At 36.6% G+C, this 21,529-nt stretch overlaps 1 protein-coding gene across 1 annotated transcript in view; it reads right to left on the reverse strand.

Moving 5' to 3' along the window:
* Window positions 1-21,529, reverse strand: part of AVEN (apoptosis and caspase activation inhibitor) — an 86,151-nt gene that overhangs the window by 62,363 nt on the left and 2,259 nt on the right. Inside the window, exon 2 of the mRNA XM_041459928.1 lies at window positions 3,698-3,878. Within this exon, the coding sequence (XP_041315862.1) occupies window positions 3,698-3,878 (181 nt within the window). The remainder of the gene's footprint in view (window positions 1-3,697; window positions 3,879-21,529) is intronic.

Here is a 21,529-nt window from a genome sequence, read left to right on the forward strand (position 1 = left end):
AAGATAATTAAAATAAATAAATTTTAAAATGCTGAAGAAAAGAAACATACTTGACAACTTAAGCTGAACCCAGGATACCTATTTTACACAGAAAATATAATAAACCCTATTAAATAGCTCCATCAGGCCAGTGACATAGCTGTTATCAAAGGCACCAGGCAGTTGTTAAGACTATTTTCAGTTGCCTTTTGAACTATTCAGTATGAAATTTACATGGTCTATTGTCTGCTTCAGGTGGCTTTTCCTTATCCTCCCATTAGCATCACCTTGTAAAGGAAACCAGAAAATGACTTGAACATTTTTGTGTGAAAGCACTTGAGAAACTGTAACCACTTCCCCGCCCTGAATCAGTAACTTGAAATCAGACTGCACAATGATTTTGCATGAAAGAGGTATGCTCTGTGCATTTTGTGAAAAATCTGACCTCACTTAGCCAAGCTACAGGCTTCTAGAAATCTGAGTTTGCACCTAATTTTCACAAGATCTGCTGAAGCTTAACAACCAGTCACTGCATCTACCTCCTCAGTGGTCTGCATGCTATCCCAATGTGCAAGGCAAAAGAATTAAGTTTCTTCCTACTTTCAGTTTTGAGTGAGAGTCAGATTTTCCACTGTAGGAGAAGTCTGTGTTTAACAGGCTTTAGGTAGAACACTGACCACAAACTGTCACCCTGCATATTTCTGCAGCCTCACCTATAGTGATATCCCTAACACAGTTGAAAACAATGATCAGTCACTTTATATTGTTGAGTAACTTGAGTAGGAATTTGGGGATACTGACAGAAAATGTGGAGAGAAGATGGAAAAACCAGTTTATAATGGAGACCAGAACTGGAAGCTTGAAAGAATAAACTGGGACTGAATAGAGAAGGAAAGAAACTAAGACGAACATAAGAAGATGTGGTAGTGAATGAAACCAAATGAACAATGCCCAGCAGAACAAGACTTGGGGATCACCAGGATGGGTAAGAATGAGGGACAGATATTCTGTGTCTGACAGAATTTGAAAGAATTGGATTTTAATAAATATACATGGAAGGGAGCTGGCTCACAACAAAAGACCGAAAAAAGATCCACCAACAGAAATCAACAAACAGAAAAAGCAACAGAAGGAAGGAAGAGTGAGAAGAATTAGTAGGCAGGCAAGGGCTGATAGCAGAGAAAGAACATGCAGTCAAAAGACAGCCTGAGAATAGTCAGGCCTAAATATCAGATGGAAAAGACAGAGTCAGTGCCACACTAGAGATCGGCATGAAGCAGAAAAAGTTGGAACTATAAACAAAAACCTAAAAACACAGTGTTTGTCTTCAAACAAACACTTCTTTCTATTGAAAGACGTAACAGAAAACATCCTCAAGACTTTACATTCTCTGCAAGTATCTACAAACTCCTTTCTCCTCCTCAGACTTCCACTTCCCACCTTCCTCTGCTAACAATAAAAATGTAGCACAACAATGCATAACTCTGTTCCTTTCTTAATTCAAGCAACAGTAATATTTATGTATTAGATTTAAAAGCTCTAATGCTAATTATCAACATGACACCTATATCACATAATATCTCATTTTGCTATTTTTAGGTTGATTTTAAGTAAAGAATTATACACAGACACACTTATAAATTATATTAAACAAATAAGTACCAAGGACTTTTAATTCCTTGGACATCAGCAATTCTTCCATTCAACTTTGTTACCAGCATTAATTCTTTCTTTATTACATTATCCCAAATGATTTTTTTCTATGCTATCTCATTCAATTAACAGCATCTTTTCTGGGATAAGACAATTTTATCTTGAAGGATGACACTCTCTTTAGGACCCTGCATTTGATATTGCAGAACCTAACTGTTACACAGGAGAACAGGTTTTTAATCTGAGCTTTTGCTAAAGAACTCTTAACTGGCTGTATTAATTACATAGTTGTGCATTAATAGTAAATAACAAGATTTTAAGAGCTTTTAAAGGATTTGTATTAATGAAAAATTGGAAATTTAACTCCATTCCCTCTGCTGTACTTCCTAACTGCTTGTCGCAATTAAATTGAATTCATTCTGCATCTTCAGAATGCTGAACAGCAATATACTAACAACAGCTATTATCAAATAAAGCAGATGTGTGAGCTTCTTCTCAGACCACTACAAATAAATTACTGTATTCCCAGTTTTCACACATCAACCAAAGAAACTAAATAACAAAGAACAGTGCTGACACAAATTGCTTCTTTATGTCACTCCAAGAAATCTGCATTATTGTTTAGAAAGTACTTTTTTCTTCCTCCAAAAGAAACTACTTTATTCCACTGCAGTTTCTTATTGATTTCACTCCAGAGAACAGTAACAATAGATCCCAAAATAAAGCACTCTCTAAATCAAAGATTTAGAATTAAGAAATAGAATGAATATATGAACACTACCTTCCAATATTATCATTTGAGGCATTAAGAGAATCTAAAGAGTAAAATAAATGGGGAGGTAATACATGTGTTGAAGTATAACTTATGAAAAATACTAATTAGTAGAGCTAAATCATATTTTGTTATATCCTCAGTTCAAAAGTACTATTCTTCAGAACATCGTAAAGATACTCTGAAGGCTAACTATTGAGTTATTGAAAAGCTGAACCATGGAGGCATGGCAGCTCAGGACAGGTCTCTTGCTTTAAAAAGTTTTGAATTACTATATCTACTTTGCTCCCCAGATTCTGGTGGATACACATTTCTGAGATCCATACTATGTGCCTTGACTCCAGCATTGTTTGCCGTGCAACACAAGATTCAGAGACGTTAATACACATGTCATGATACTGTGATTAAAACCTGACAGCTTAGCCCCAACTTTACAATGCTCGTGTGGAACAGAACTTCAGAAATTTATTCTTGCACAAAGAAAAAAATCTCTGTTCTTTGTTTCTTTACTGTAGCTAAATTCTAACTTATCCTACCAAGCTGTGACTGAAAAATGCAATTATTTAGGTTTGAGAGATTGCAGAATTTCCAAGGTACTACAAAAACTGCCGTAATACATTGTTTGCGGCTTTTTACTGAATGGTATTCCAACACAATGGCACATCAAGAGTTTCCAAAATAATGTTAGGTAACTGTTTTTAGTGTGACAACCCTATACTATTAAGGTATGGCTGAATAACCCCAGCATCTAGTACAGACTGTCCTTCCACCACCTCCTTTATCATCTCCTCTAACCAGAGGAAAACAACTGGTTGTTATTTTCAGGGAGAGCAACACTTGTTATTAATGCACACATCTATACAGTGCTGATCACAAATCTCTGTTGAAACAAACGAGAGCAAGCAGCAGCTGCCTGACTGTTTATTGTATCTAGTCATACCAGCAACCTTTTTTGTTTCCTGGAAAGCAACCCAATAACCAAGATCAGCAAGAATAAGCTCAATGTTACTGGATGCTGCACACACTCAGACCCATCTTTTCACCAGAAGGCTATAAATGCACTAGCCAGCATCCCTCTCTTACTCCCCCATCTGTCACAGCTCCGTGCAGCCTGTATGCTATGAGGCTGGACCCATGGAGCCTTTCACTCCTAAATACATAAATGGCACACTTACTAAGGAAGATAGGAATGGTATTCTAGGGTGGAGTTTCATCATCAAGGACAACAGCCAGAAAAGCAGTCATGTCTCAAAATGCAAAACTAGAAAACCCTACATATTGGAAAAGGCTTACCTGCTGAGCTAAGCAAAACACTGAAGTCTGTTCCTCTCTGTGACTCCCCAGCTTCATTCTGTCCCTCGTTTTCTGTATCCTCATAGCGGCTCCAGTTAGAAAATACCTTTCTTCTTGAATAGCATTTCACTTCTTCCTTCTCTTCTTCATGTCGTGATTCAGTATCATCATCTTCCTCTACCTGTGACATTCAAATGGACAGTTAAGCCATTGCAACTGAATAGCATTTTGTTCTGTATTTAAACAATCATTCATACCAACAATACCCACCACAGAAATAAAACCCAGAAAGACAAATCCATCTGGATCCCCACATACATTTTAGGTAGTACTATCTTTTGTGAAACATATGTAATTCTTCAAGTATGTAAATAAAAGCACTAAGTAAAGCTTTGAGTAAAAGTACTGAGTAAAGCTGAGTAACTCCTACACAGGATCAAGCAGAGACACTGATACAAGTTCCACTAGTTTCCCCCCTATTTGTCATGATGACAAATAGCCTTCTTCCTAAAACTGAGGGCAATGGATACAGAGTGGAACTAAGAATTAAAACCAAGTGTCTCTGTCCAAATGTTGTAGTGATACAGGTTTTAACTGAAAAAAAGTTTGTAAAGTGGAATAGGAAAAGATACATTCTCCAGAAAAACATTTTGAAAATGGTGATTTACTCAAGAATTTCCATTATAACAAACTATAGAGTCAAATAATATGAAAAAATAAATCAAATTTAATTTCCTTCATGAAAGCTATTTTATGGAAATAGACATGAAAAAATTAAATACACTGCTAGCAGTCAACCTACTAATCTTAACCTCTTAAAAAGTTCTAGGGTCAAAAGGAGAATTCATTGCAGAGTCAACTTAAGATACAAGCAAAACAGGCATTTGCCACAAGTACTCAACAGCTGTGGAAAACTCTCTATATATGCAGCTCTCCCAGAGCTTGGGTTTTAGCTGAAATGACTGTCGCTTCACAAAAAGAAAGATTTGGTTCCTGGAGGGAGGAGCACTCAACAGGCAAGAGATTAAATCTGTCACAATTACACAAACGCATTCCCAGGTGTCAAACAGATGACAAAAAGGAAAATATTCTGTGCATTCTCATTCTCACTGGTTCTGTGCAATTTTCAGGTAAATTCTCTTTTCTTTGTATTCATCAGATAAATACACTAAAATGGTTGTTGTAGGTAAACAGTTGGTTATGTGAGCAAGTAGATGAAGTGACAACCACATTACTGGAAACTGAGGCAGAACTATAATTTCCATACAACAAAGGCCAAATCCACCTACACCAAAAAAACCAAACCAAACTTAATTCTTCTCTATTCTTCTCCTATGAAATTAATGATTTGCTATAATACAGCAAACCTAGTAAAATTCAGTGCCCAAAATAACTTGGAGCTGATACAATGCACAGGTCACAGCAACAGTGCTACAAAGATAGATCAGTTTTGCGCTTTATTTTTGAGAAAAGATCAGAATCATCTTAAGCAACTATGACATTATAGATAATTACTTTTCGACTTGTTTGAAGAATTCACTCCTTTCAGCTGTAAACATAAAAAACCCAGGAGTACCACTTCCATAGTTCAACAAGCTTTCAGTTAACTTGTATGGATACAAATGTTTTCTCTAAAACCAGACTAAATTCTTTTTCACTTTCTGTTATTAGCTGCATATGCTATACTTGAAGGAAATTTCCCTTCTTAGAAATAAAATAGTTAACTTCAAGAAATAAACTACAAATTCTCAGGAGTATTAACAGCAGCCGTGCAACCTGATTCCCCAAGTACTGTCCTGAAGCTTACTGTTAAAACAAGTAAACTTCAAAAAAAAGCCTGCTTCCATTTCCAATAAATATTTAATGGAAAATCTCACATGATGCACCACCAAGCTACAAAACAAAACTGCAAATAATCACAACTGAACAGTCAAGATTCAATCAATTTAAAGACATGTTAAAATTTTCAAATACATTAAAAAACTTATCAGTGAAACTTCAGAAAATAGTTTGCTTCTACCATCTCACAAGACAGCTACCAAGTAACAACTCCAGAAACTCAGAAACACACACCTTAATCACCTTTCTCTTAGCTGCCTATTCAGCTACACCATTTGCTACTAACATTGTCACCCCACCTTACTGAAAATGAGTCTTAATCAGTACAGAGCAAACATCTGTCCTAAGTGTAATGAAATAAACTACCCTCTTGCCACATTGACAAATAACAAAAGATACAAGCTGAACAAATTCTAGAAGCCAACTCAGATATAACCTTTAAAAAGTATTACTCACATAAGGAGAAAAACATAGGCCTTTAAATAGTATTAAGCTATCTACATGTTATTGCTCAGTGTTTAACACAACTTGATACCACAGGAGGTATCTATCTGCTGTGCCTCAGTTCCAGAGAGTAATGCATCACCATTTGCACATTTCATTGAAATTTTCAAAGTGTGCAAAGAACGCAAAAACCCAGCTGAACAAAACCAGGAAACCTTCAGACTATTTTGCATATCAGAAGAATGAAAAAAAATGTGCCCAATATTCCACTTAAACACTAAAGCACTCAAACAACAGTGAAAGGGCCAAGCTCCCCTGCAGAGGAACTTGCACAATTTGTGGTCCTCTGCCGAGCAATACATTTTTATCTTTATGAGAGCCTGTGACTTCACTTTTCTTCTAAAGGAAAGCTAAGTGCATAGCACAAATGACCACAATCTGCAGTCTAACAGAGAAAAAAAATACTTTTGTACACTAATTTTACATACAGGGTTGGGAACAGTAAGGTATTGAGAAAATACCGGAAAGTGGGCATTGTGTTTGACTTTTCTTAAAGATGAGAACACATTGATGCACGTGGTTCAGGAATGAAGGTGTTTAAATGAAGTAAACATTGTTCTGAACAAGTAATTTCCCCTGGGGTCATCCTTCTGCACTTCCCTGGAAGCCAGAGTGGTTTGGATCAAAGTACACAATGGAGAAAGTGCAATAGTAACCTCTTGCATCCCGCTTAAATTACTCAACCACTATTCACTGTAAGTGCAATCAGTCCTGGCATGTTAAGTACACGTATCCAAGCACTCAACAAGAATTGTTGAGCTCACAGACCTTTTACAAAACAAAACTCAAAGTGCATTAAAAGTCAGGGTTTCCATTAAGACTTTATAAAACTGCACTCACTACCTTTAGGATGCCACAGGAGCTAGAGCTTATAGTCTTCTTCCTGTTCAATTCTGCTTACACTGCAGGAAAAAATTTTAAACTCTTCATCTTTATCAGTACTTAGACTATTCTACAGTAACAGAAACATCAGATGTTCAGCTTACCTTTCTTTGGGCCAGCTGCTGATCCCTATTATGTAGGTATCATGCATTATTAGATTTCCGTTCTTATTTATTTTGCAGCATTCCTCCCATTTCTCTTCTCAATATGTCACTTTACAGTATGTAAACTTCATTTGAGCTTTTTTGTTAATCTCTTAGAAAGTGCGTAGCTATTTGTCTTCACTTCCTTCCCAATTATCTTTAGAAAATCTTCAAAATTATATTGATCAAGTGCCACTTTTCCCCTTTGTTACTTAATCTCTGTATTACTGTTTTAAATATTCCCGCTACAACATAGTCGCATTTCCTTAATCTTTTCCATTCTTTATTAGGGACACTCACCTACAATACCCCAGACATCATATATATCCACTCAGAGTCACAATAAACAGTCACTGCCATACAGGGACCCCTGCATATTCATGGACACTCATAACCACTGTCTACTCCCCACATTTGCTGCTCTCACAACAAACAACAGCACACACCAATTCCCTGAATAAACCTGTGTCTTGATTCCCTCTTCCCTTCATAGAAACTGCTGTACAGCTATGGTCAAGTGCAAGGACATGCAAGCTTATCTAGATGTTTCAATCCCATTTTCTCTTCTCATCAGGGTAAAAGGCTAGCAAGACAAAATGAAAATATTCTCTGGGTTGAATCTGATCCAGACTGTCATCTGCATTACGAATGAGCACATATCTTTTTTTCTCATTTATATTTAAAATAAGGTGTATATGCAGAGACAATTAATCTTTCGGTCCTCATCCTAACTTTGGCAGCATTCATTAAGGCCAAATTTTCACAGAAGGGACTTCTAAGTCAAAGGGTCAAAAAAACGTTTATAATTAAGCAGCAAAGCCATTCACGTTCTCTACACCTTAAATTGTTTCACAGAATAGAAGTCTGTATATGCAGGCTTGTATGCACGTAAATTAGTAAGACAGTTTGGCTGATATTGACTTCTTAGTGGTTCCTCTGGGCAGACAAAAGTGGAAATGTTAAAGACTGCTACTCTTTAATGTTAGAGACACTCACTCTTTAATGACTTAAATTGCTCTTGGAAAGACATACTTCCTTTAAATTTCAAAGTTTTTGGTAGTGGAACAAAACAGGAGCAATGAGATCACACCAGGAATTATCTTAGTACATTACAAAACTATCTCAAAAAGAATTCCTTTTTTAGCAACAGTGCTCATTACATGCACTTTATTTACATTTAAATGCAAAAAGGTAGAGGAGAATTCCCTGACAGCTTAATTTATGTATTACTATGATTGATAGGCTAATATCTCATGATAGTTATATATAGCATAAAAATCTTCAAAAGTTTTCTTATTTCATACATTTAACTAATTAAAACACACACACACACACATATATATATATCCCTCTTTTTTAAGTAATTACTTGACAAAGAAATGCATCATCTGGTTTATTGTGGCGGAAATTTAACAGACTCTGTAAATAATGAACTGTATGGTATGCTAAAGAAAAACAGACTATATTCAGAACTATGGCAAATGGAAGCAGAACTTGCTGTTCAGCTGGACCAAAACCCCACCTCCTAAAATATTCTTTTTACTCTTTGAAGTTTTAACATGGTCAAGCACCAGGGCTACAAGGTGTCCTGCATCTTTCTCACAAATCACTATTAACATTTCCACAAGCTAAAGCCATATTCTGTACAAATCTTATGCCTCACTGAATTGAAATGAGAACTATTAGGAGCTAAATACCTCCCTTAGATTCACTGAGACAGGAAAAAGAAAAAGCCCCACAGGCAAACAGCCTCGTTATTTTGTTTGTAACTACTGATTTAAATGGCAGACCACCTTCTCTTTCAAAAACCTAGAAAAGAATCCTGATGTTCACTCTTCACTGCCCTCTCAGAAGTATCTCCATGACCTGCTAGTACATGATTAGCACATGGTCCTTCGAATGAGAGCCTTACAGGGTCAAAATGAACCAATCTAATACATGCTGCTCAAATTTCACACTGTGGCTTTCAGAAACCCAGTTTGAAAACTGTTGACTTGTAGATAAATTAAACTTAATAACCATGCACTGTAGGTTAGCAAGACTTTGTTCTGCCAAGTAATTATTTATTTCAGAAAGTGCATATTTGAGGGTGCTGCTCATTAGATACAGGATTTTCCAAACTACAAAGCCACTAGCTAAAACTTCACTCTACTGATTTAGATTAAAACTCCAAACTGAAGGATACTTGATGGGGTATGTTGTGAGAACAGTATCATTATAAATTCAGTATTCATTCTGCACTAACTGGAAAATTTGGTAGAGTATCGACAAGTTGCATTAACTGCAGAAGTAGCCCTTTGCCTCTTTTCCCCAAGGCTGTCCCATGCTATGAAAAAAGAGTCTGTAGGAAGTTCGTCCAGCTGCTGTCTAGAGATAATGAGACTTTTGATTTGCTAAACTTGCCAAGCTAATGCATTTCCACCAACAGAAATTCAACTGTATTTTTTTCTTTAATTCAGTAGAAATTATTTTATGAAAGTTACTGGCAACTATGTAAACCCATCAAGCAATTTATACAAAATTATCATATGGACTGCACAGAACCTGGCAGCTCTTCTACCTTCAAACTGTCAGTAACTTTAAAAAGATGATTTTTTGTCTTACGAACATCAGTCAAAAATATGAGTGCAAACATAAAATAGGAGCATTTGTCTTGACAGAAATAAAAGGTTTCAAGAAAACCTTACAAAGTACATTGCCAGAAAGGAATAATCAGTAATCTTACTAAAAATGCTGTAACCTATGTATAGGCTGTATTTGGCAAAAACCAGACGGTTTATATATTGCATACATATGGATCCGCATATGTGAATGTTGCATGTCTTATTCCAAAACCAAGTTACACTTTGTATTCTGGAGCAGTAAAGGAAATCTTCTGGAGAAAGATAATTGTTTTTACCAAATCTGCTGCTCCTAAAAAGAAGCTTCCTAAGCTGCACTAGAGATTGACAATATTCTGAAACTGTTTCAACTCTTATGTGTTAATATCACAGTATTATAGAGTAATCCAAACTGAAAGGGATTGTAGGAGGTCATCTTGTCCAACTGCCTACTCAAAAGAAGGTCAAAACTGAACTCAGATCATGTAGGTTGGGGCTTTGTCTACCCAGGGCTTGAAAACCTCCAACAGTCTACTTAATCCTTAGTATTTAATTTTGCTGCTTTATTCCAGCACTTCTAAAATTGTGAAAGCAGTTGTATTAACAGCTTTAACAAGAACTTGTAAAGAACACACATGAGGAGTTCTGTAACATCAAGAAAGCAAAATTTATTGAGGGGAAATATTCACCTCAACACTTAAATAAGTGATGTTTTAAAGGATATTGCTATTTTACTAGTTTTCATGACGCAATGGGTAAGAGAGCCTCTCTCAATAAACATATCTGTTATAAACTTCTACATACTGAAAAGCTTGGTAGTTTTGCAAATATATCAATGATGAAGTAAAAGCACAACAAATTATGGCAAAAGCTCAGTCAAAGCATCCACCTGCAGAACAGAGAAAAATGTGATTTTAATTCACAGAGTTTATTTCATAAACTTGGAACAAAGTCTGCTCAAAAGAGCAAGGTTTGCAGAAGACCTTAGTTATATTGACAAGCCTAATGTTTATTTAACAACCCCTACCTCCACACAGCTTTAGAACAAAGCCAACAAAAATCCAGCAACTGTACCAAGATCAAAAACAACAAGAAGCTTCAGGGCTTCTCATGCTAGGAAAAGTACAGGACAAAGTTTCTCAACAGATCTATTTTTTGCCACAATGAAAATAGAAAAAAATAAACAACCCACCCAAAAAAAACCTCTCAAAACATTTCTGCTCTGCTATATTACACATGAAAGGAAACCTTCAAAGTTTACATTTTAATAAGAACAAAACAATCACCTACCTTTAAATTTCAAAAATATTTGATAAGAAATAGTAACAAGTTAAAAATTTAGGGCTTTTTAAAATGCACCTATTTTGTAAAGAAGAAAGCACACAGTAAAACATAATAGAAATAGCTTAGAGATATTCACCCACACTGTTCTATTTTCAATTGTCACAGCATTAAAGAAGAAAAAATTCTGAAAGACACCAAACAGAACAGGATTGTTTGAAATGGTATCCCTAAACTGATGGAAACTTTATCAATAGTTTCCTTCTCTCTTCTACTTCTAACCTTCTGCCAGCTTCAGTTCCTTTGTCAGTTCACAGCAGAATCAGACAAGCACAAATAATGGTTAGATAGGCTGGAAGCACGCCATGAAACATGGGAACTGGGAAGCAGTTCCCTTCCTTCATATCTGGCAGCAGTTATCTGCTAGATTGGCTAAGTGTACTCATAAGCCATATCCTTGGTTTTAATTTCCTGCAATGTTAAACTCCTTTTTCTAAAGTAAATTTTGTTTTCTCTTCCCATTAAAGACTTACAGATTCTCCACTCACATAATACATGGGGACACAGAGGTGTCCTTTGTCAAAGTCATACAGTTTTAGAAAAACCCTTTGCTACAAATATTTATGTTGCTTGATAAAATTTTTAACATAAACTTCAGAACATTTGCCTTGTTGCTTTTAGACCCCGTTTTCAGTTAAGGTTCTAAAGTAGTCATTCAGAAGTGTAAAGCATCATTTTACAGGTTCTGTATACAAGCACTGGTGTTCGGTTCACAGTGGGAAACTCTATCCTGATTTTAAATTAAAGCTGCCAACATGTGTCACTTTTTCAGATCAACCATCACACAATAATAGATTATTTCAAATATATAAATATTCACATAATGCAAACTAAAGCTGCAAAAGGAGACACTCTACCAACTTGAAACCCTATAAAGGTCCTGTATAAGCATTTTGTTTTCCTCACCCCTTTCACTACATCTGCAACATTTGCAGTAGCATAGCTACTACATTTTCCATCTTTCATTACTAAAGTATTGCCATTTCATAAATATAATTTCACATGCTACCAAAAAACCTCACATCTTTATTACCCCTCTATCAACAAACTAGCAGACCCAGCCATTATGCATTTTGTAAATTGAATTGCATTATTATATTTAAGGCATGGCATGTTGAAGCATTAAAACTTGAGTTACAAATAGCCTGATTTGACAATATTTTCAGTACAGGGAGTAAAAAAGGGGTACTTTCTAGGACCAACAGAGAGTCACACAGTAAATCAATGAACAGTTAGTTATTAAAAAGATACTAAGGATAAAAAGCAGTTTGTCTGATGTGCAAACAAAATACATCATTATAACTCAGAATGCAAAATCCCATACAAGAAACAAACAAGCAGGATAGCTATATTGAATTAGATAAATTATAAAAATAATTGACTCATACTAAACAAAATTACCATGTATTACAGCAATGCTACATCAAAAAGATGCTATCCTCGACTCACAGGCTTTTAAACAGCATTTCCGAGACCAATACTACAATGAATTTCTTTCTTTATATAGTAGAAAATCAGAAAAGATGCAGAGAGCACTAAGCCCCCACTTGACAGACACCAAAACATTTCTTCTTCCTTGTGTTTTAAATTACATGATAAATGTATAGGCTAATCCATTTTCTTAGGTATCTGCAAACCAGCCAACTCAGTGATACAAGGAAATGAGAAATTAGTGAAATAGTAATTCATCAAGGTTATGAATTTAAGAGGAGACTGTAATCCCTACCTGACAGTCAAGGCAGGATCTCCCTGACAGAACAGCCAAGTGGTGAAAAAAAAAACCAGCTACTTCCATCCTCCATTATCAATTTTCCTTGCACAAGTCAGTAGCACCTTTCCTAGAACAAACTCAGCTGAAAAAGAACTGATCATCTGGAGTTCTCTCAGGCATTGTGCAAGGTGCTGTCCCATAATATAGTGAATTACGGCCAAATGTCTGATTTGTGGTGGGTTTGCCCTTGAAAGTGATAGACTTGTGTTGAATCCACATGCACGGTAATTTAAAATACAGCTGTATTATGCACAATGCATCTCTACGATGCTGCCCCAAAACAAAAGGCAGCTACACACCACACACCCCATTTTCAAGCTCTTTCAGTAGGATAACTCAAAGATGGTAAAAGCAGTAGTATCCCCAAAGCATGTTCTCCAACTCCTCTACCACAGTGTGAGAATTAATGATAAGTGTGTTTGGGGGCTCTGTCTATACATCACTGATAAAAGGTGTAGAGACATCACACTGTCTTGACTAAGGTAAGTCAGAAGCAGAATTATTTATTATCAATGTGTGGATTGCACTTGGCCTCAAAGCAATGCATTTTGGACAGAAAACATTTTCTCCAGCAAAAATAATCCTGCTTGTCCTGCGATGAACTGAGAATAGATGGGGACTGGGGCAAAAGAGAGGGGAGTGCCAAAACAAAGCACCTCAAAGGGATGTGTAAATAAATGCAATCCATGTTTCTTCAGCTATTGCACAACAACAGCATTTTATCCAGAAAGTGGAAATAAATTCAATTCCCTTTTCTGCACAAATGCATCCAAATTTGCACCTCCCACTTCCCATAAGAATACAGTGGTTTTACACACTCTGGAGTGGGAGATCTAGCCTCTTTCCTCAGTCAGATCTATTCTACTTTATACAGCACCTGGACACTTCCAGTAGGAGAACTTAAGAAGCTGCTGGCCTATGTGTCCTGCAGATACACAATCACCACACACATTAAAAAATGAAAAAACAACAACAACAACAACAAAAAACCACCAACAACAAAATAACAAATAAACCAAACAAAAACAAAACAAAAAAAACCCACCAAGAATGTGACACAATGTCAGTCTTTCATTCGTACTCTCTTCATGAAAATATCATGTTTGTACATAAAGTACAAAGGGTCGGAAAAAAATTGAGGGAAAATGAGGGTATTGAGGAAAATTCAGACCAAAAATTATTTCTAGTTCATTGGCAGGTCACTTATCTAAGAAGCAAAAAAAAGCTTCACTGCACTTTGTATTTGAAACTGGGAAGAGAACAGATTGCAGATTGAACTTTTTTCCACATCCTCAAACCCTTCGCCTCAGTAGTCATTGCAGACTGAAACTTTTTCATTGCGTACTCTCTCTATCCAACACTAGCCCTGTATCCCCTGCCTGCCTTTCGACCAGAGAATGTCAGTGCTAACGGCTCTGTAACATTACTCACAAGTGTTTCTAATGTAAACTGACACACACAAGGATGATTTTGCTATATATTTTGAGAGAGTTGAAAATAATATGTTACCTTATTAAGAGAGGTTTTTTTTTCTGCATCATAACTAGTATTTTCTGGGGCTATCAAAGAATACAATAAGGCAAGAAAATAAACAAAAACTGATAAGGTCATCAGTCTGTTTTGCTGTCTCACTGAAAATAATTAAACCACTTTTCATTATACTTCTTCCTTCAGGGTTTCATGTAATTTAAATAAGATTTTTTTCCCCTTTCAATTATTCAACAGAAAACAAGCATTTGTAAGTGTCATTTAATTGCAATTCGTGGCAGCTCGCATAAACAAGTCAGTATAGATACTTGCAAATCCTCTGGGTTTTATGCACTATGTTTTCCAGACTACACCTGATGAACTGCAAAGACAAAACAAAAATCTTAATATTAAATATTTTGTGTATTGTACTTTCTGATTTGTCACCAGTATTAATGAGATCAAATTGTATTGTTAAACATTCAATCTATTCTATCATTACAGTGACACACACCAGAGTAAGCTAAAAACTATTTCTATAAAAATATTAATGAAGAGGAGGTGACACATATGTTTGTATGTTCACAGTCTTTTCATATTGACATAGTGACCTATTGATGAATTGTAGTGAGCCTTCAGCAATTTTTCAGTGTTGCCTCTCAGAAACAATTTACTTTCTTATTGTTCACCTAGGTATCAGAGCCCTTCCAGTACAGATTCAAGTTTCTACTATAAACATTTTTTTAAACTTGAGGGACAAAGAAAAATGCTAAAGCTTTTTTGGGTTTTTTTTTTTCCCTTTAGACTGAGGAAGGAAGAGCCTTGACTCAAAGGGTTTTTTTTGAAAAGAAAAAAAAAAGTCCCCACAAAGAGTAATCCTCTTCACTAGTTTGCTCTATTGGTGACCTTTAGAGAGATCTACCAAAGCTGAAGAGAAGCTTAATTAGCAGAAAGGGCAGCTGAGAGAACAGGTAGCACGAAGGAAAAAGCTTCTAGTCTTTATTGTACGGGATGAGAATTTTTGAAAGAGGGATGAAATATTAAGACTAGTTCATAAATGTTGGATAGTGGAACCCAGCACTCTGAGTTAGCTAAAGACAGAATTAGCCAAGAGAGATATCAGATTCTGAAACCAATGTTTTGCCTAACAGGAATGATGCTCCAGTTAAAGGCAAAACATCTCATCAAGTACACAAAAAAGAGACTTGCTCTTGAAGTTTCTACATAAAATTGCTACAGCTTCAACAGTCTGAAAGTATGGTTCTAGAAACTTCCTTAATGACTTCAATAGCAAAAAATATTTCTCTCTCCTTGATTTTTAAAACCTGTTATGGGTAATTCAAACAGATTAGTCATGTGATTGTAACCTGGTATAACCAAAGATTCCTCTCTGAAAGCATCACTGCAGTTGCAGAATACCAGTATGAAATACCAGAAGAAAAAAGTCTAGATCATGAAAAGTTCTTATTTACAGATAGTTTCTTATTTAAACCTATTTACAGATGAAGAAAAGAGCATGACTCATATCTAGTAACATTGTAAAAAGCCTAACATTAAACAAGGCTCAAGCAATTCTACACAAACAGAACAAAACTTATCAAGTGTTAGTGGAAAACTCCACTTCTGTATTGCATCTCCATGTTTATTTTGTCACTATCAGCCTCTTGAGATGTTCAGTGTTGCAATGCTGTTTCATATTTGAACCATCATTATGAAACTGTTTCATAACTATACCAGAGTGGTACAATACCATGGATGTTTTCAAATATCTGCCACTGCATTCACTCAAAAAACAACCTTTGTTATTTTTGTATCAAATTTGAATCCAACTTACTGCAGACATTTTAGAAACCACCACTCAAACCTCTGATATCCCTTCTTCATACACCTCCATCCTTTTTTAGAAGAGGGTGGAAGGAGAAATCCGGTGCCTCAACACCACACTTAAAACCCCAAGATGTTAAAATCTAATTTTATTTTGCTATTGGTCTGGAGTATAATTCCAAACAATAAGAGTTACCACACAATGATGCTTCTAGACCATGAAGTTAACACTGCTGTGAAGAAGCTTTAAAAGTCATTTAGAACTTTCTGAGAGCGCAAACATATCCAAATTGCCAACAAGGATTGGGCTGTACCTGCTGGAATGCACTATAATCCCATCAGTTTATGTGCCCATCATATCCTTACATGCTACAGTTCACACTGGTGAGCCCACTTAGGTGCACACAGAGCAGTAACTGCAGGAGAACTCTGCATCCAGTTTGCAGTGGTGAGATACAGACAGTGTTCAGCTGTCTGGACAACTGGTGGACAGCTTCAACTCTGACTCCATCAGGAGTGAAACCACACTTGAGTCCACTAATATTACACCAAGTGTAACCTGCAAGGCGAATTTGCATCAAAACCCCATTGAGTGATTCAAACTAAGAGCCACACCAAAATCACTGAAGGAACTTTTTCTCATTAGCACAGTTATTTTTTTAAATTTTGTCTCTACAAAAACATTTTACTCTGAGACAATAATCCTTTAACATCCTTGCTAACAATTTGGCTGAAGTGGAAGAAAAAGACATACTGAGGATGGGATCATTTGCACTTCTGTTGCTTCCATGGGCATGCCACCTTTTGTTACAAATTAACAGGAACATAATACACCAGTGAAGTCAGCAAAGCAGCACAATGGGAATAATGCAGTCTGAAACAGGACACTGAAGAAAAAAACTGGGGGGGGAGGGGAACCAAACCAACAACCAAAACAAATTCAAACAAACAACCAAGCCAGCAAAACCCCCTAGTTTGTAAGGCAAAAAACTCAAGGCCTCACAACAGGTCAGTGAAAGAGCCTGGGAAGAACTGTAGGGCAGCATCACCACTCTGTTCCTACAAGACAAAGACCCTGGCTATTTCAGGGTTAAGGAGAAAGACTGTACAATCTCTAATGTAGAGCTATCCTCTGGGAAAAGAGAAACAGGAATAGAAACAGGACCTTAAGGCAAGGTTCTTACACACTCCAGCAGATTTATGGCTTTACAGCAGTGTATTATAGCATCTACCTGTAGAGGAGTTGAAGACTTATTTTCAAAAATAAAACAAACAAACAACACAGAAAAACCTCACGAGCTAAAAAACCCCCACCCCCCCCCCCCCCCCCCCCCAGACTCCCTACATACACATAATACAGAGGAATTGCATGCCTGAAAGAATAAATGGGAAATATATGGACACCCCTCTATGCCTTACCATAGAACACTGAATCACACAGGCTTGAAATCCTGTGTGAAATCCTGTAAGAAATATTCTGCCATGCTTTTTTAAAGTCTCTAAATCACCACTGAATCAATCATTGGCATTTGTTCAATTCTTTTTTTAATACAGTGACACCTTCTGACTGCTACAAAAGACTGTGCAGCACTATTAGACTGGCTGGAAATTCAAAACAGGGCTCCTGAAACTACCAGTTTCTTTTGTGAGGAAAAACAGCAGCAGCACTGCATGGCACAACTTTTTAAACAAACTAATCACTTCTACAAATTTGTTGATTTTTCAGCAGAAATACTTACTGTCTCTCACTTGATGTACCCAAACAATCTCCTGTGTTGCGCTGGCACCAAACACTCATCCCAGTAGCACAAGATTTTTAGCTCAGATTTACAAAGTGACACCTTCCTACAAATAACTTTTCTTCACAGCTGTTTCAAAGACCCAGGGGCAAGTCCTAATAACTCACACGTACGTGTGCCTTTCACACGTTGTGCTGTACGTTCAGAAAACATCACCCTGAGATGGGAAGAACATTCCCACCCCATGATGTGCACACATCCTGACTCCACCAAGTAATTCCGGCCCAGCACGGGAGGCGGCAGTGCCAAGGGGCGGGCTGCCGGCACCACCTACCGGCACCTTCCAGCACGGGGTCATCCCCGGATGGATGCATGCATGGATGCATGCTTGCATTCTTAGCCTGCCGAGTTTCAGTTCTTCCCGAAATTCTAAAATCTTCAGGATTTAATCTTCGGGAAGTTCTTCTCCAATATTCAAATAAATACCATTTTATATTTTCTCTGAATAAAATCCACACCAATTTACTGAATAATTAAATTTAAATAAGATTATGATTTAAAGCTCTGTTTCACACAACCAAATATGCAGGCAGTAAAGTTACTTCTTTAAGCTAGAAAATATTTTGGACAACCTGTTACCAAAAAGCTACCAAATTACTACCCCAGAGACTTGAGAGTAGAAAAGAAGAACAAAAGCATTTAAGCAGGTGAGGTCAGAAATGCACAGCCATCTAAAATATTAAAGAAAACCCTCAAGCTCTCTCCAAGGAAGTTAGAGAAAGAGTCAGATATGAAGTTGCTTTGCAGCAATGATATTAATCTGTGTAACAGGATGCTTTCAATATAAATATCTTGTTATATCAGCAGGAAAGTTGGTAAAATGTGCTGAATGAATAACAATAAATAGCACTAAACCATTCCACACTAAACAATTAGGGACTACTATGAAACTCTGGAGTCCCACTCCAAAAAACAGGTTCCTCTATTGTCTAGAAACCAAAAAGAATAAATTAACTTTGGATGTATAAAAAGCATTTTTGCTTTTCCATTGCACAGACAGCCTTGAAAAAATAAAAGAAAAATAAACAGGGCTATGACAAGTGGTTACACAGCAGGTCTACTGAGTAGACTCAGTAACCTTCACCATACATATTTTTCTGTCCTGATTCCCATGTACTTGCTACACAAGCTATCTAATCTTTCAGTCACAAATTTTATTCTCAAGGCCCCAATTAAACCTTTTCCTTTTTAATAATGTTTTTCTTCTTGTCCTGCCTAAAATGGATCTCTTTGCAGCAACCTTTCTACTTTATGGAACATTGCTAACCAGGCCTGTCCAAAGTGTCCTCTTTGCCAGATTAAACAATTTGAAATAAATACAGAAAACATAAAAAGAGAAAGAACCAGGTTCTTCAGCCTTTCCTCCTCAGTCATATCCTCTTTACATATTTCTTCATTCCTTCCTTCTGAACTTTCCCCAGTTAGTCCCAGTCTTGCAAAAATAGAACTAGCTCTTCAGTGTAATGGCATCACTAATTGATACCCTCTCATCCATTAAGCTGACAGTTCTCTTCTACGAAACTGCACCTTAATCAGTCACACACCGCTACAGATTTTTCCTATGTAGATGTGGTTGTATTATATCTGACCTTGAATCACACCCAAATGCAGGCTGTTTCTTCCATTTGTTGAGACTGTGTTCTGTGCTCCACCCTCCTGCCAATTTGGCACTGTCTGCAAATATTAACGCTGTATATTTTAATCCTTCCCTGCTGGAATTATTAATAGAAAACTGAACATGAGCAGATATAGAATGAAGCCTTGCAGAATCCCATTTAACCAACACCAGTTTGACACTGAACCATCACAGTAGAGAAACTTCTGAGAAGAGAAGCTCTTCACACCGCATTAGCAATTAAGTACAGCTCACAAATTGATATACATTAATCTAAATAAGTTTTTCTAGTTGCTTTTGAGAACATTAACACAAAATGTCAGAAGATTTATTGTCTTCAAGATCCAGAAATCTATTCTTTTATCTCCACAAGTTCTGTCACAGTGTTCTAAAGGAAATCAAATCTATCTGTATTTGTTACTTTTGTCACTGTGCCTTTCAACTGCTTTTTGCAGTTGCTGAGACAGAAAACAGTTAGCTCATACCAATTAGGGAAATTTATCTGATGCTGACAGCATTAGATGTTCTCTTAGATCACTTCTACATGTGCATGGACTACAAGAAAGAAGATATAATAAATACTAAATTAAGATGATGTCATCTTGAAACTAACCACACATGAGATGAGACTGCATTAAAATCCATCTGTTAATATCCATTTGTGAACAATAAAATGTTTACTGCAACACTGCCCAAAGCCAGGAAAGGAACATTGAAACAGACCTGCCAATTCCAACTGCACTGAAGTAGTAGCATGCATCACATGCACACTCAGTGTATCATTGAATGGAAAGTTAAAAGAATACTTCAAAAACTGCAAATGTAATAAACTTAAAGGACAAAAGAAAATCTCCTTAAACCACTACCAACTCTCAAAAAACGTGGTCAAGGACCGTCAAAATAAAATCCAGTCTCATATCCACAATTTCAGAAAGTTGTTTCTACTTTAATATACTGTATCTCTTAAAAAGAGCAATATTAAACTTCTGACAGTACATAAAACATGAATTCTGAGTTAGACTAAAAATGGGAGATAATATTAGACCAATGTTAATTTACTTTAAGCATTATAATGCCACATTTTACTAAAATTGAGTAATTTCCAATGTGTTTTATTTATTTAATGTAGCATAGATGAACTAAAGCAGACTGAAACAATAGAAAATTATTCAAGATGACAGATCTACAAAGAAATCTGCCATTTGGTAAACCAGCTGGTCTTAATTAGACATTCATTTTTGAAGGGAGGACACAAAATCTTCAGTAATCAAGCCAGTTAAATCAACACGCACACTAGTTACAAAAAGACATAACAAGTGGAAGATCCTTTTCTTTCTTCTAAAGGAATAAGAACAGTTTTTCTCATGGTTTCTAAAGCAATTTATTTGAGAGAAGCAGCATCTTGTTTCGAAAGTAGAGCTGGGAATTTACTCAGAGAGCCACCTTCTCAAGAGCTGACAGAAATCATAAGCTTTCTTCTCTAAGATTCTGATCCACAGCTATATCTACCATGCAGGGCATGAATACAAACACAGCACCTTATCTCCTTCTCCCTTGGCACATAGCTGAGGAGGGGAGAACTGACTTAGCAATTTCTGGGTCTTCCCAGGCTCTGCAAATAACACAGCTGATCACCCATGACTAAAACCAAAGAATTACAGGACCCCCGCAGCAGCATAAAGCACACAGTGCCCAGTCGTCTTTTGCCCTACAAAACTGCAAACTGAATGTGCCACCACGACACTTTCTTCCCCTCTTGTACAGGTCAGAAATAATGCCCTCCTGCAGCTTCAAATGTAAGCTTAGGAGCCATTAAATTAAAACATCCAAAACACAGCATTTTAAGACAGTGCTTTTCTGTGAATGCAATTGACTAAGAAATATTACTGCCAAAGTATTACACAATGTAATGTCAATTTCAACTTCATTGAAAAAAAAAAAGAAAAAATTTCTGAGAAGACCCCAGCATCTCAGCACACAGTAAGGAAAGGGAATGTGGTGAAACCATCACATGCCCTGCCTTACTACCTGACTTCCTAGTTTTGCA

Source organism: Pyrgilauda ruficollis, unplaced genomic scaffold (assembly GCF_017590135.1).
Source record: "Pyrgilauda ruficollis isolate IOZ18807 unplaced genomic scaffold, ASM1759013v1 scaffold14, whole genome shotgun sequence".
NCBI lineage: Eukaryota > Metazoa > Chordata > Aves > Passeriformes > Passeridae > Pyrgilauda > Pyrgilauda ruficollis.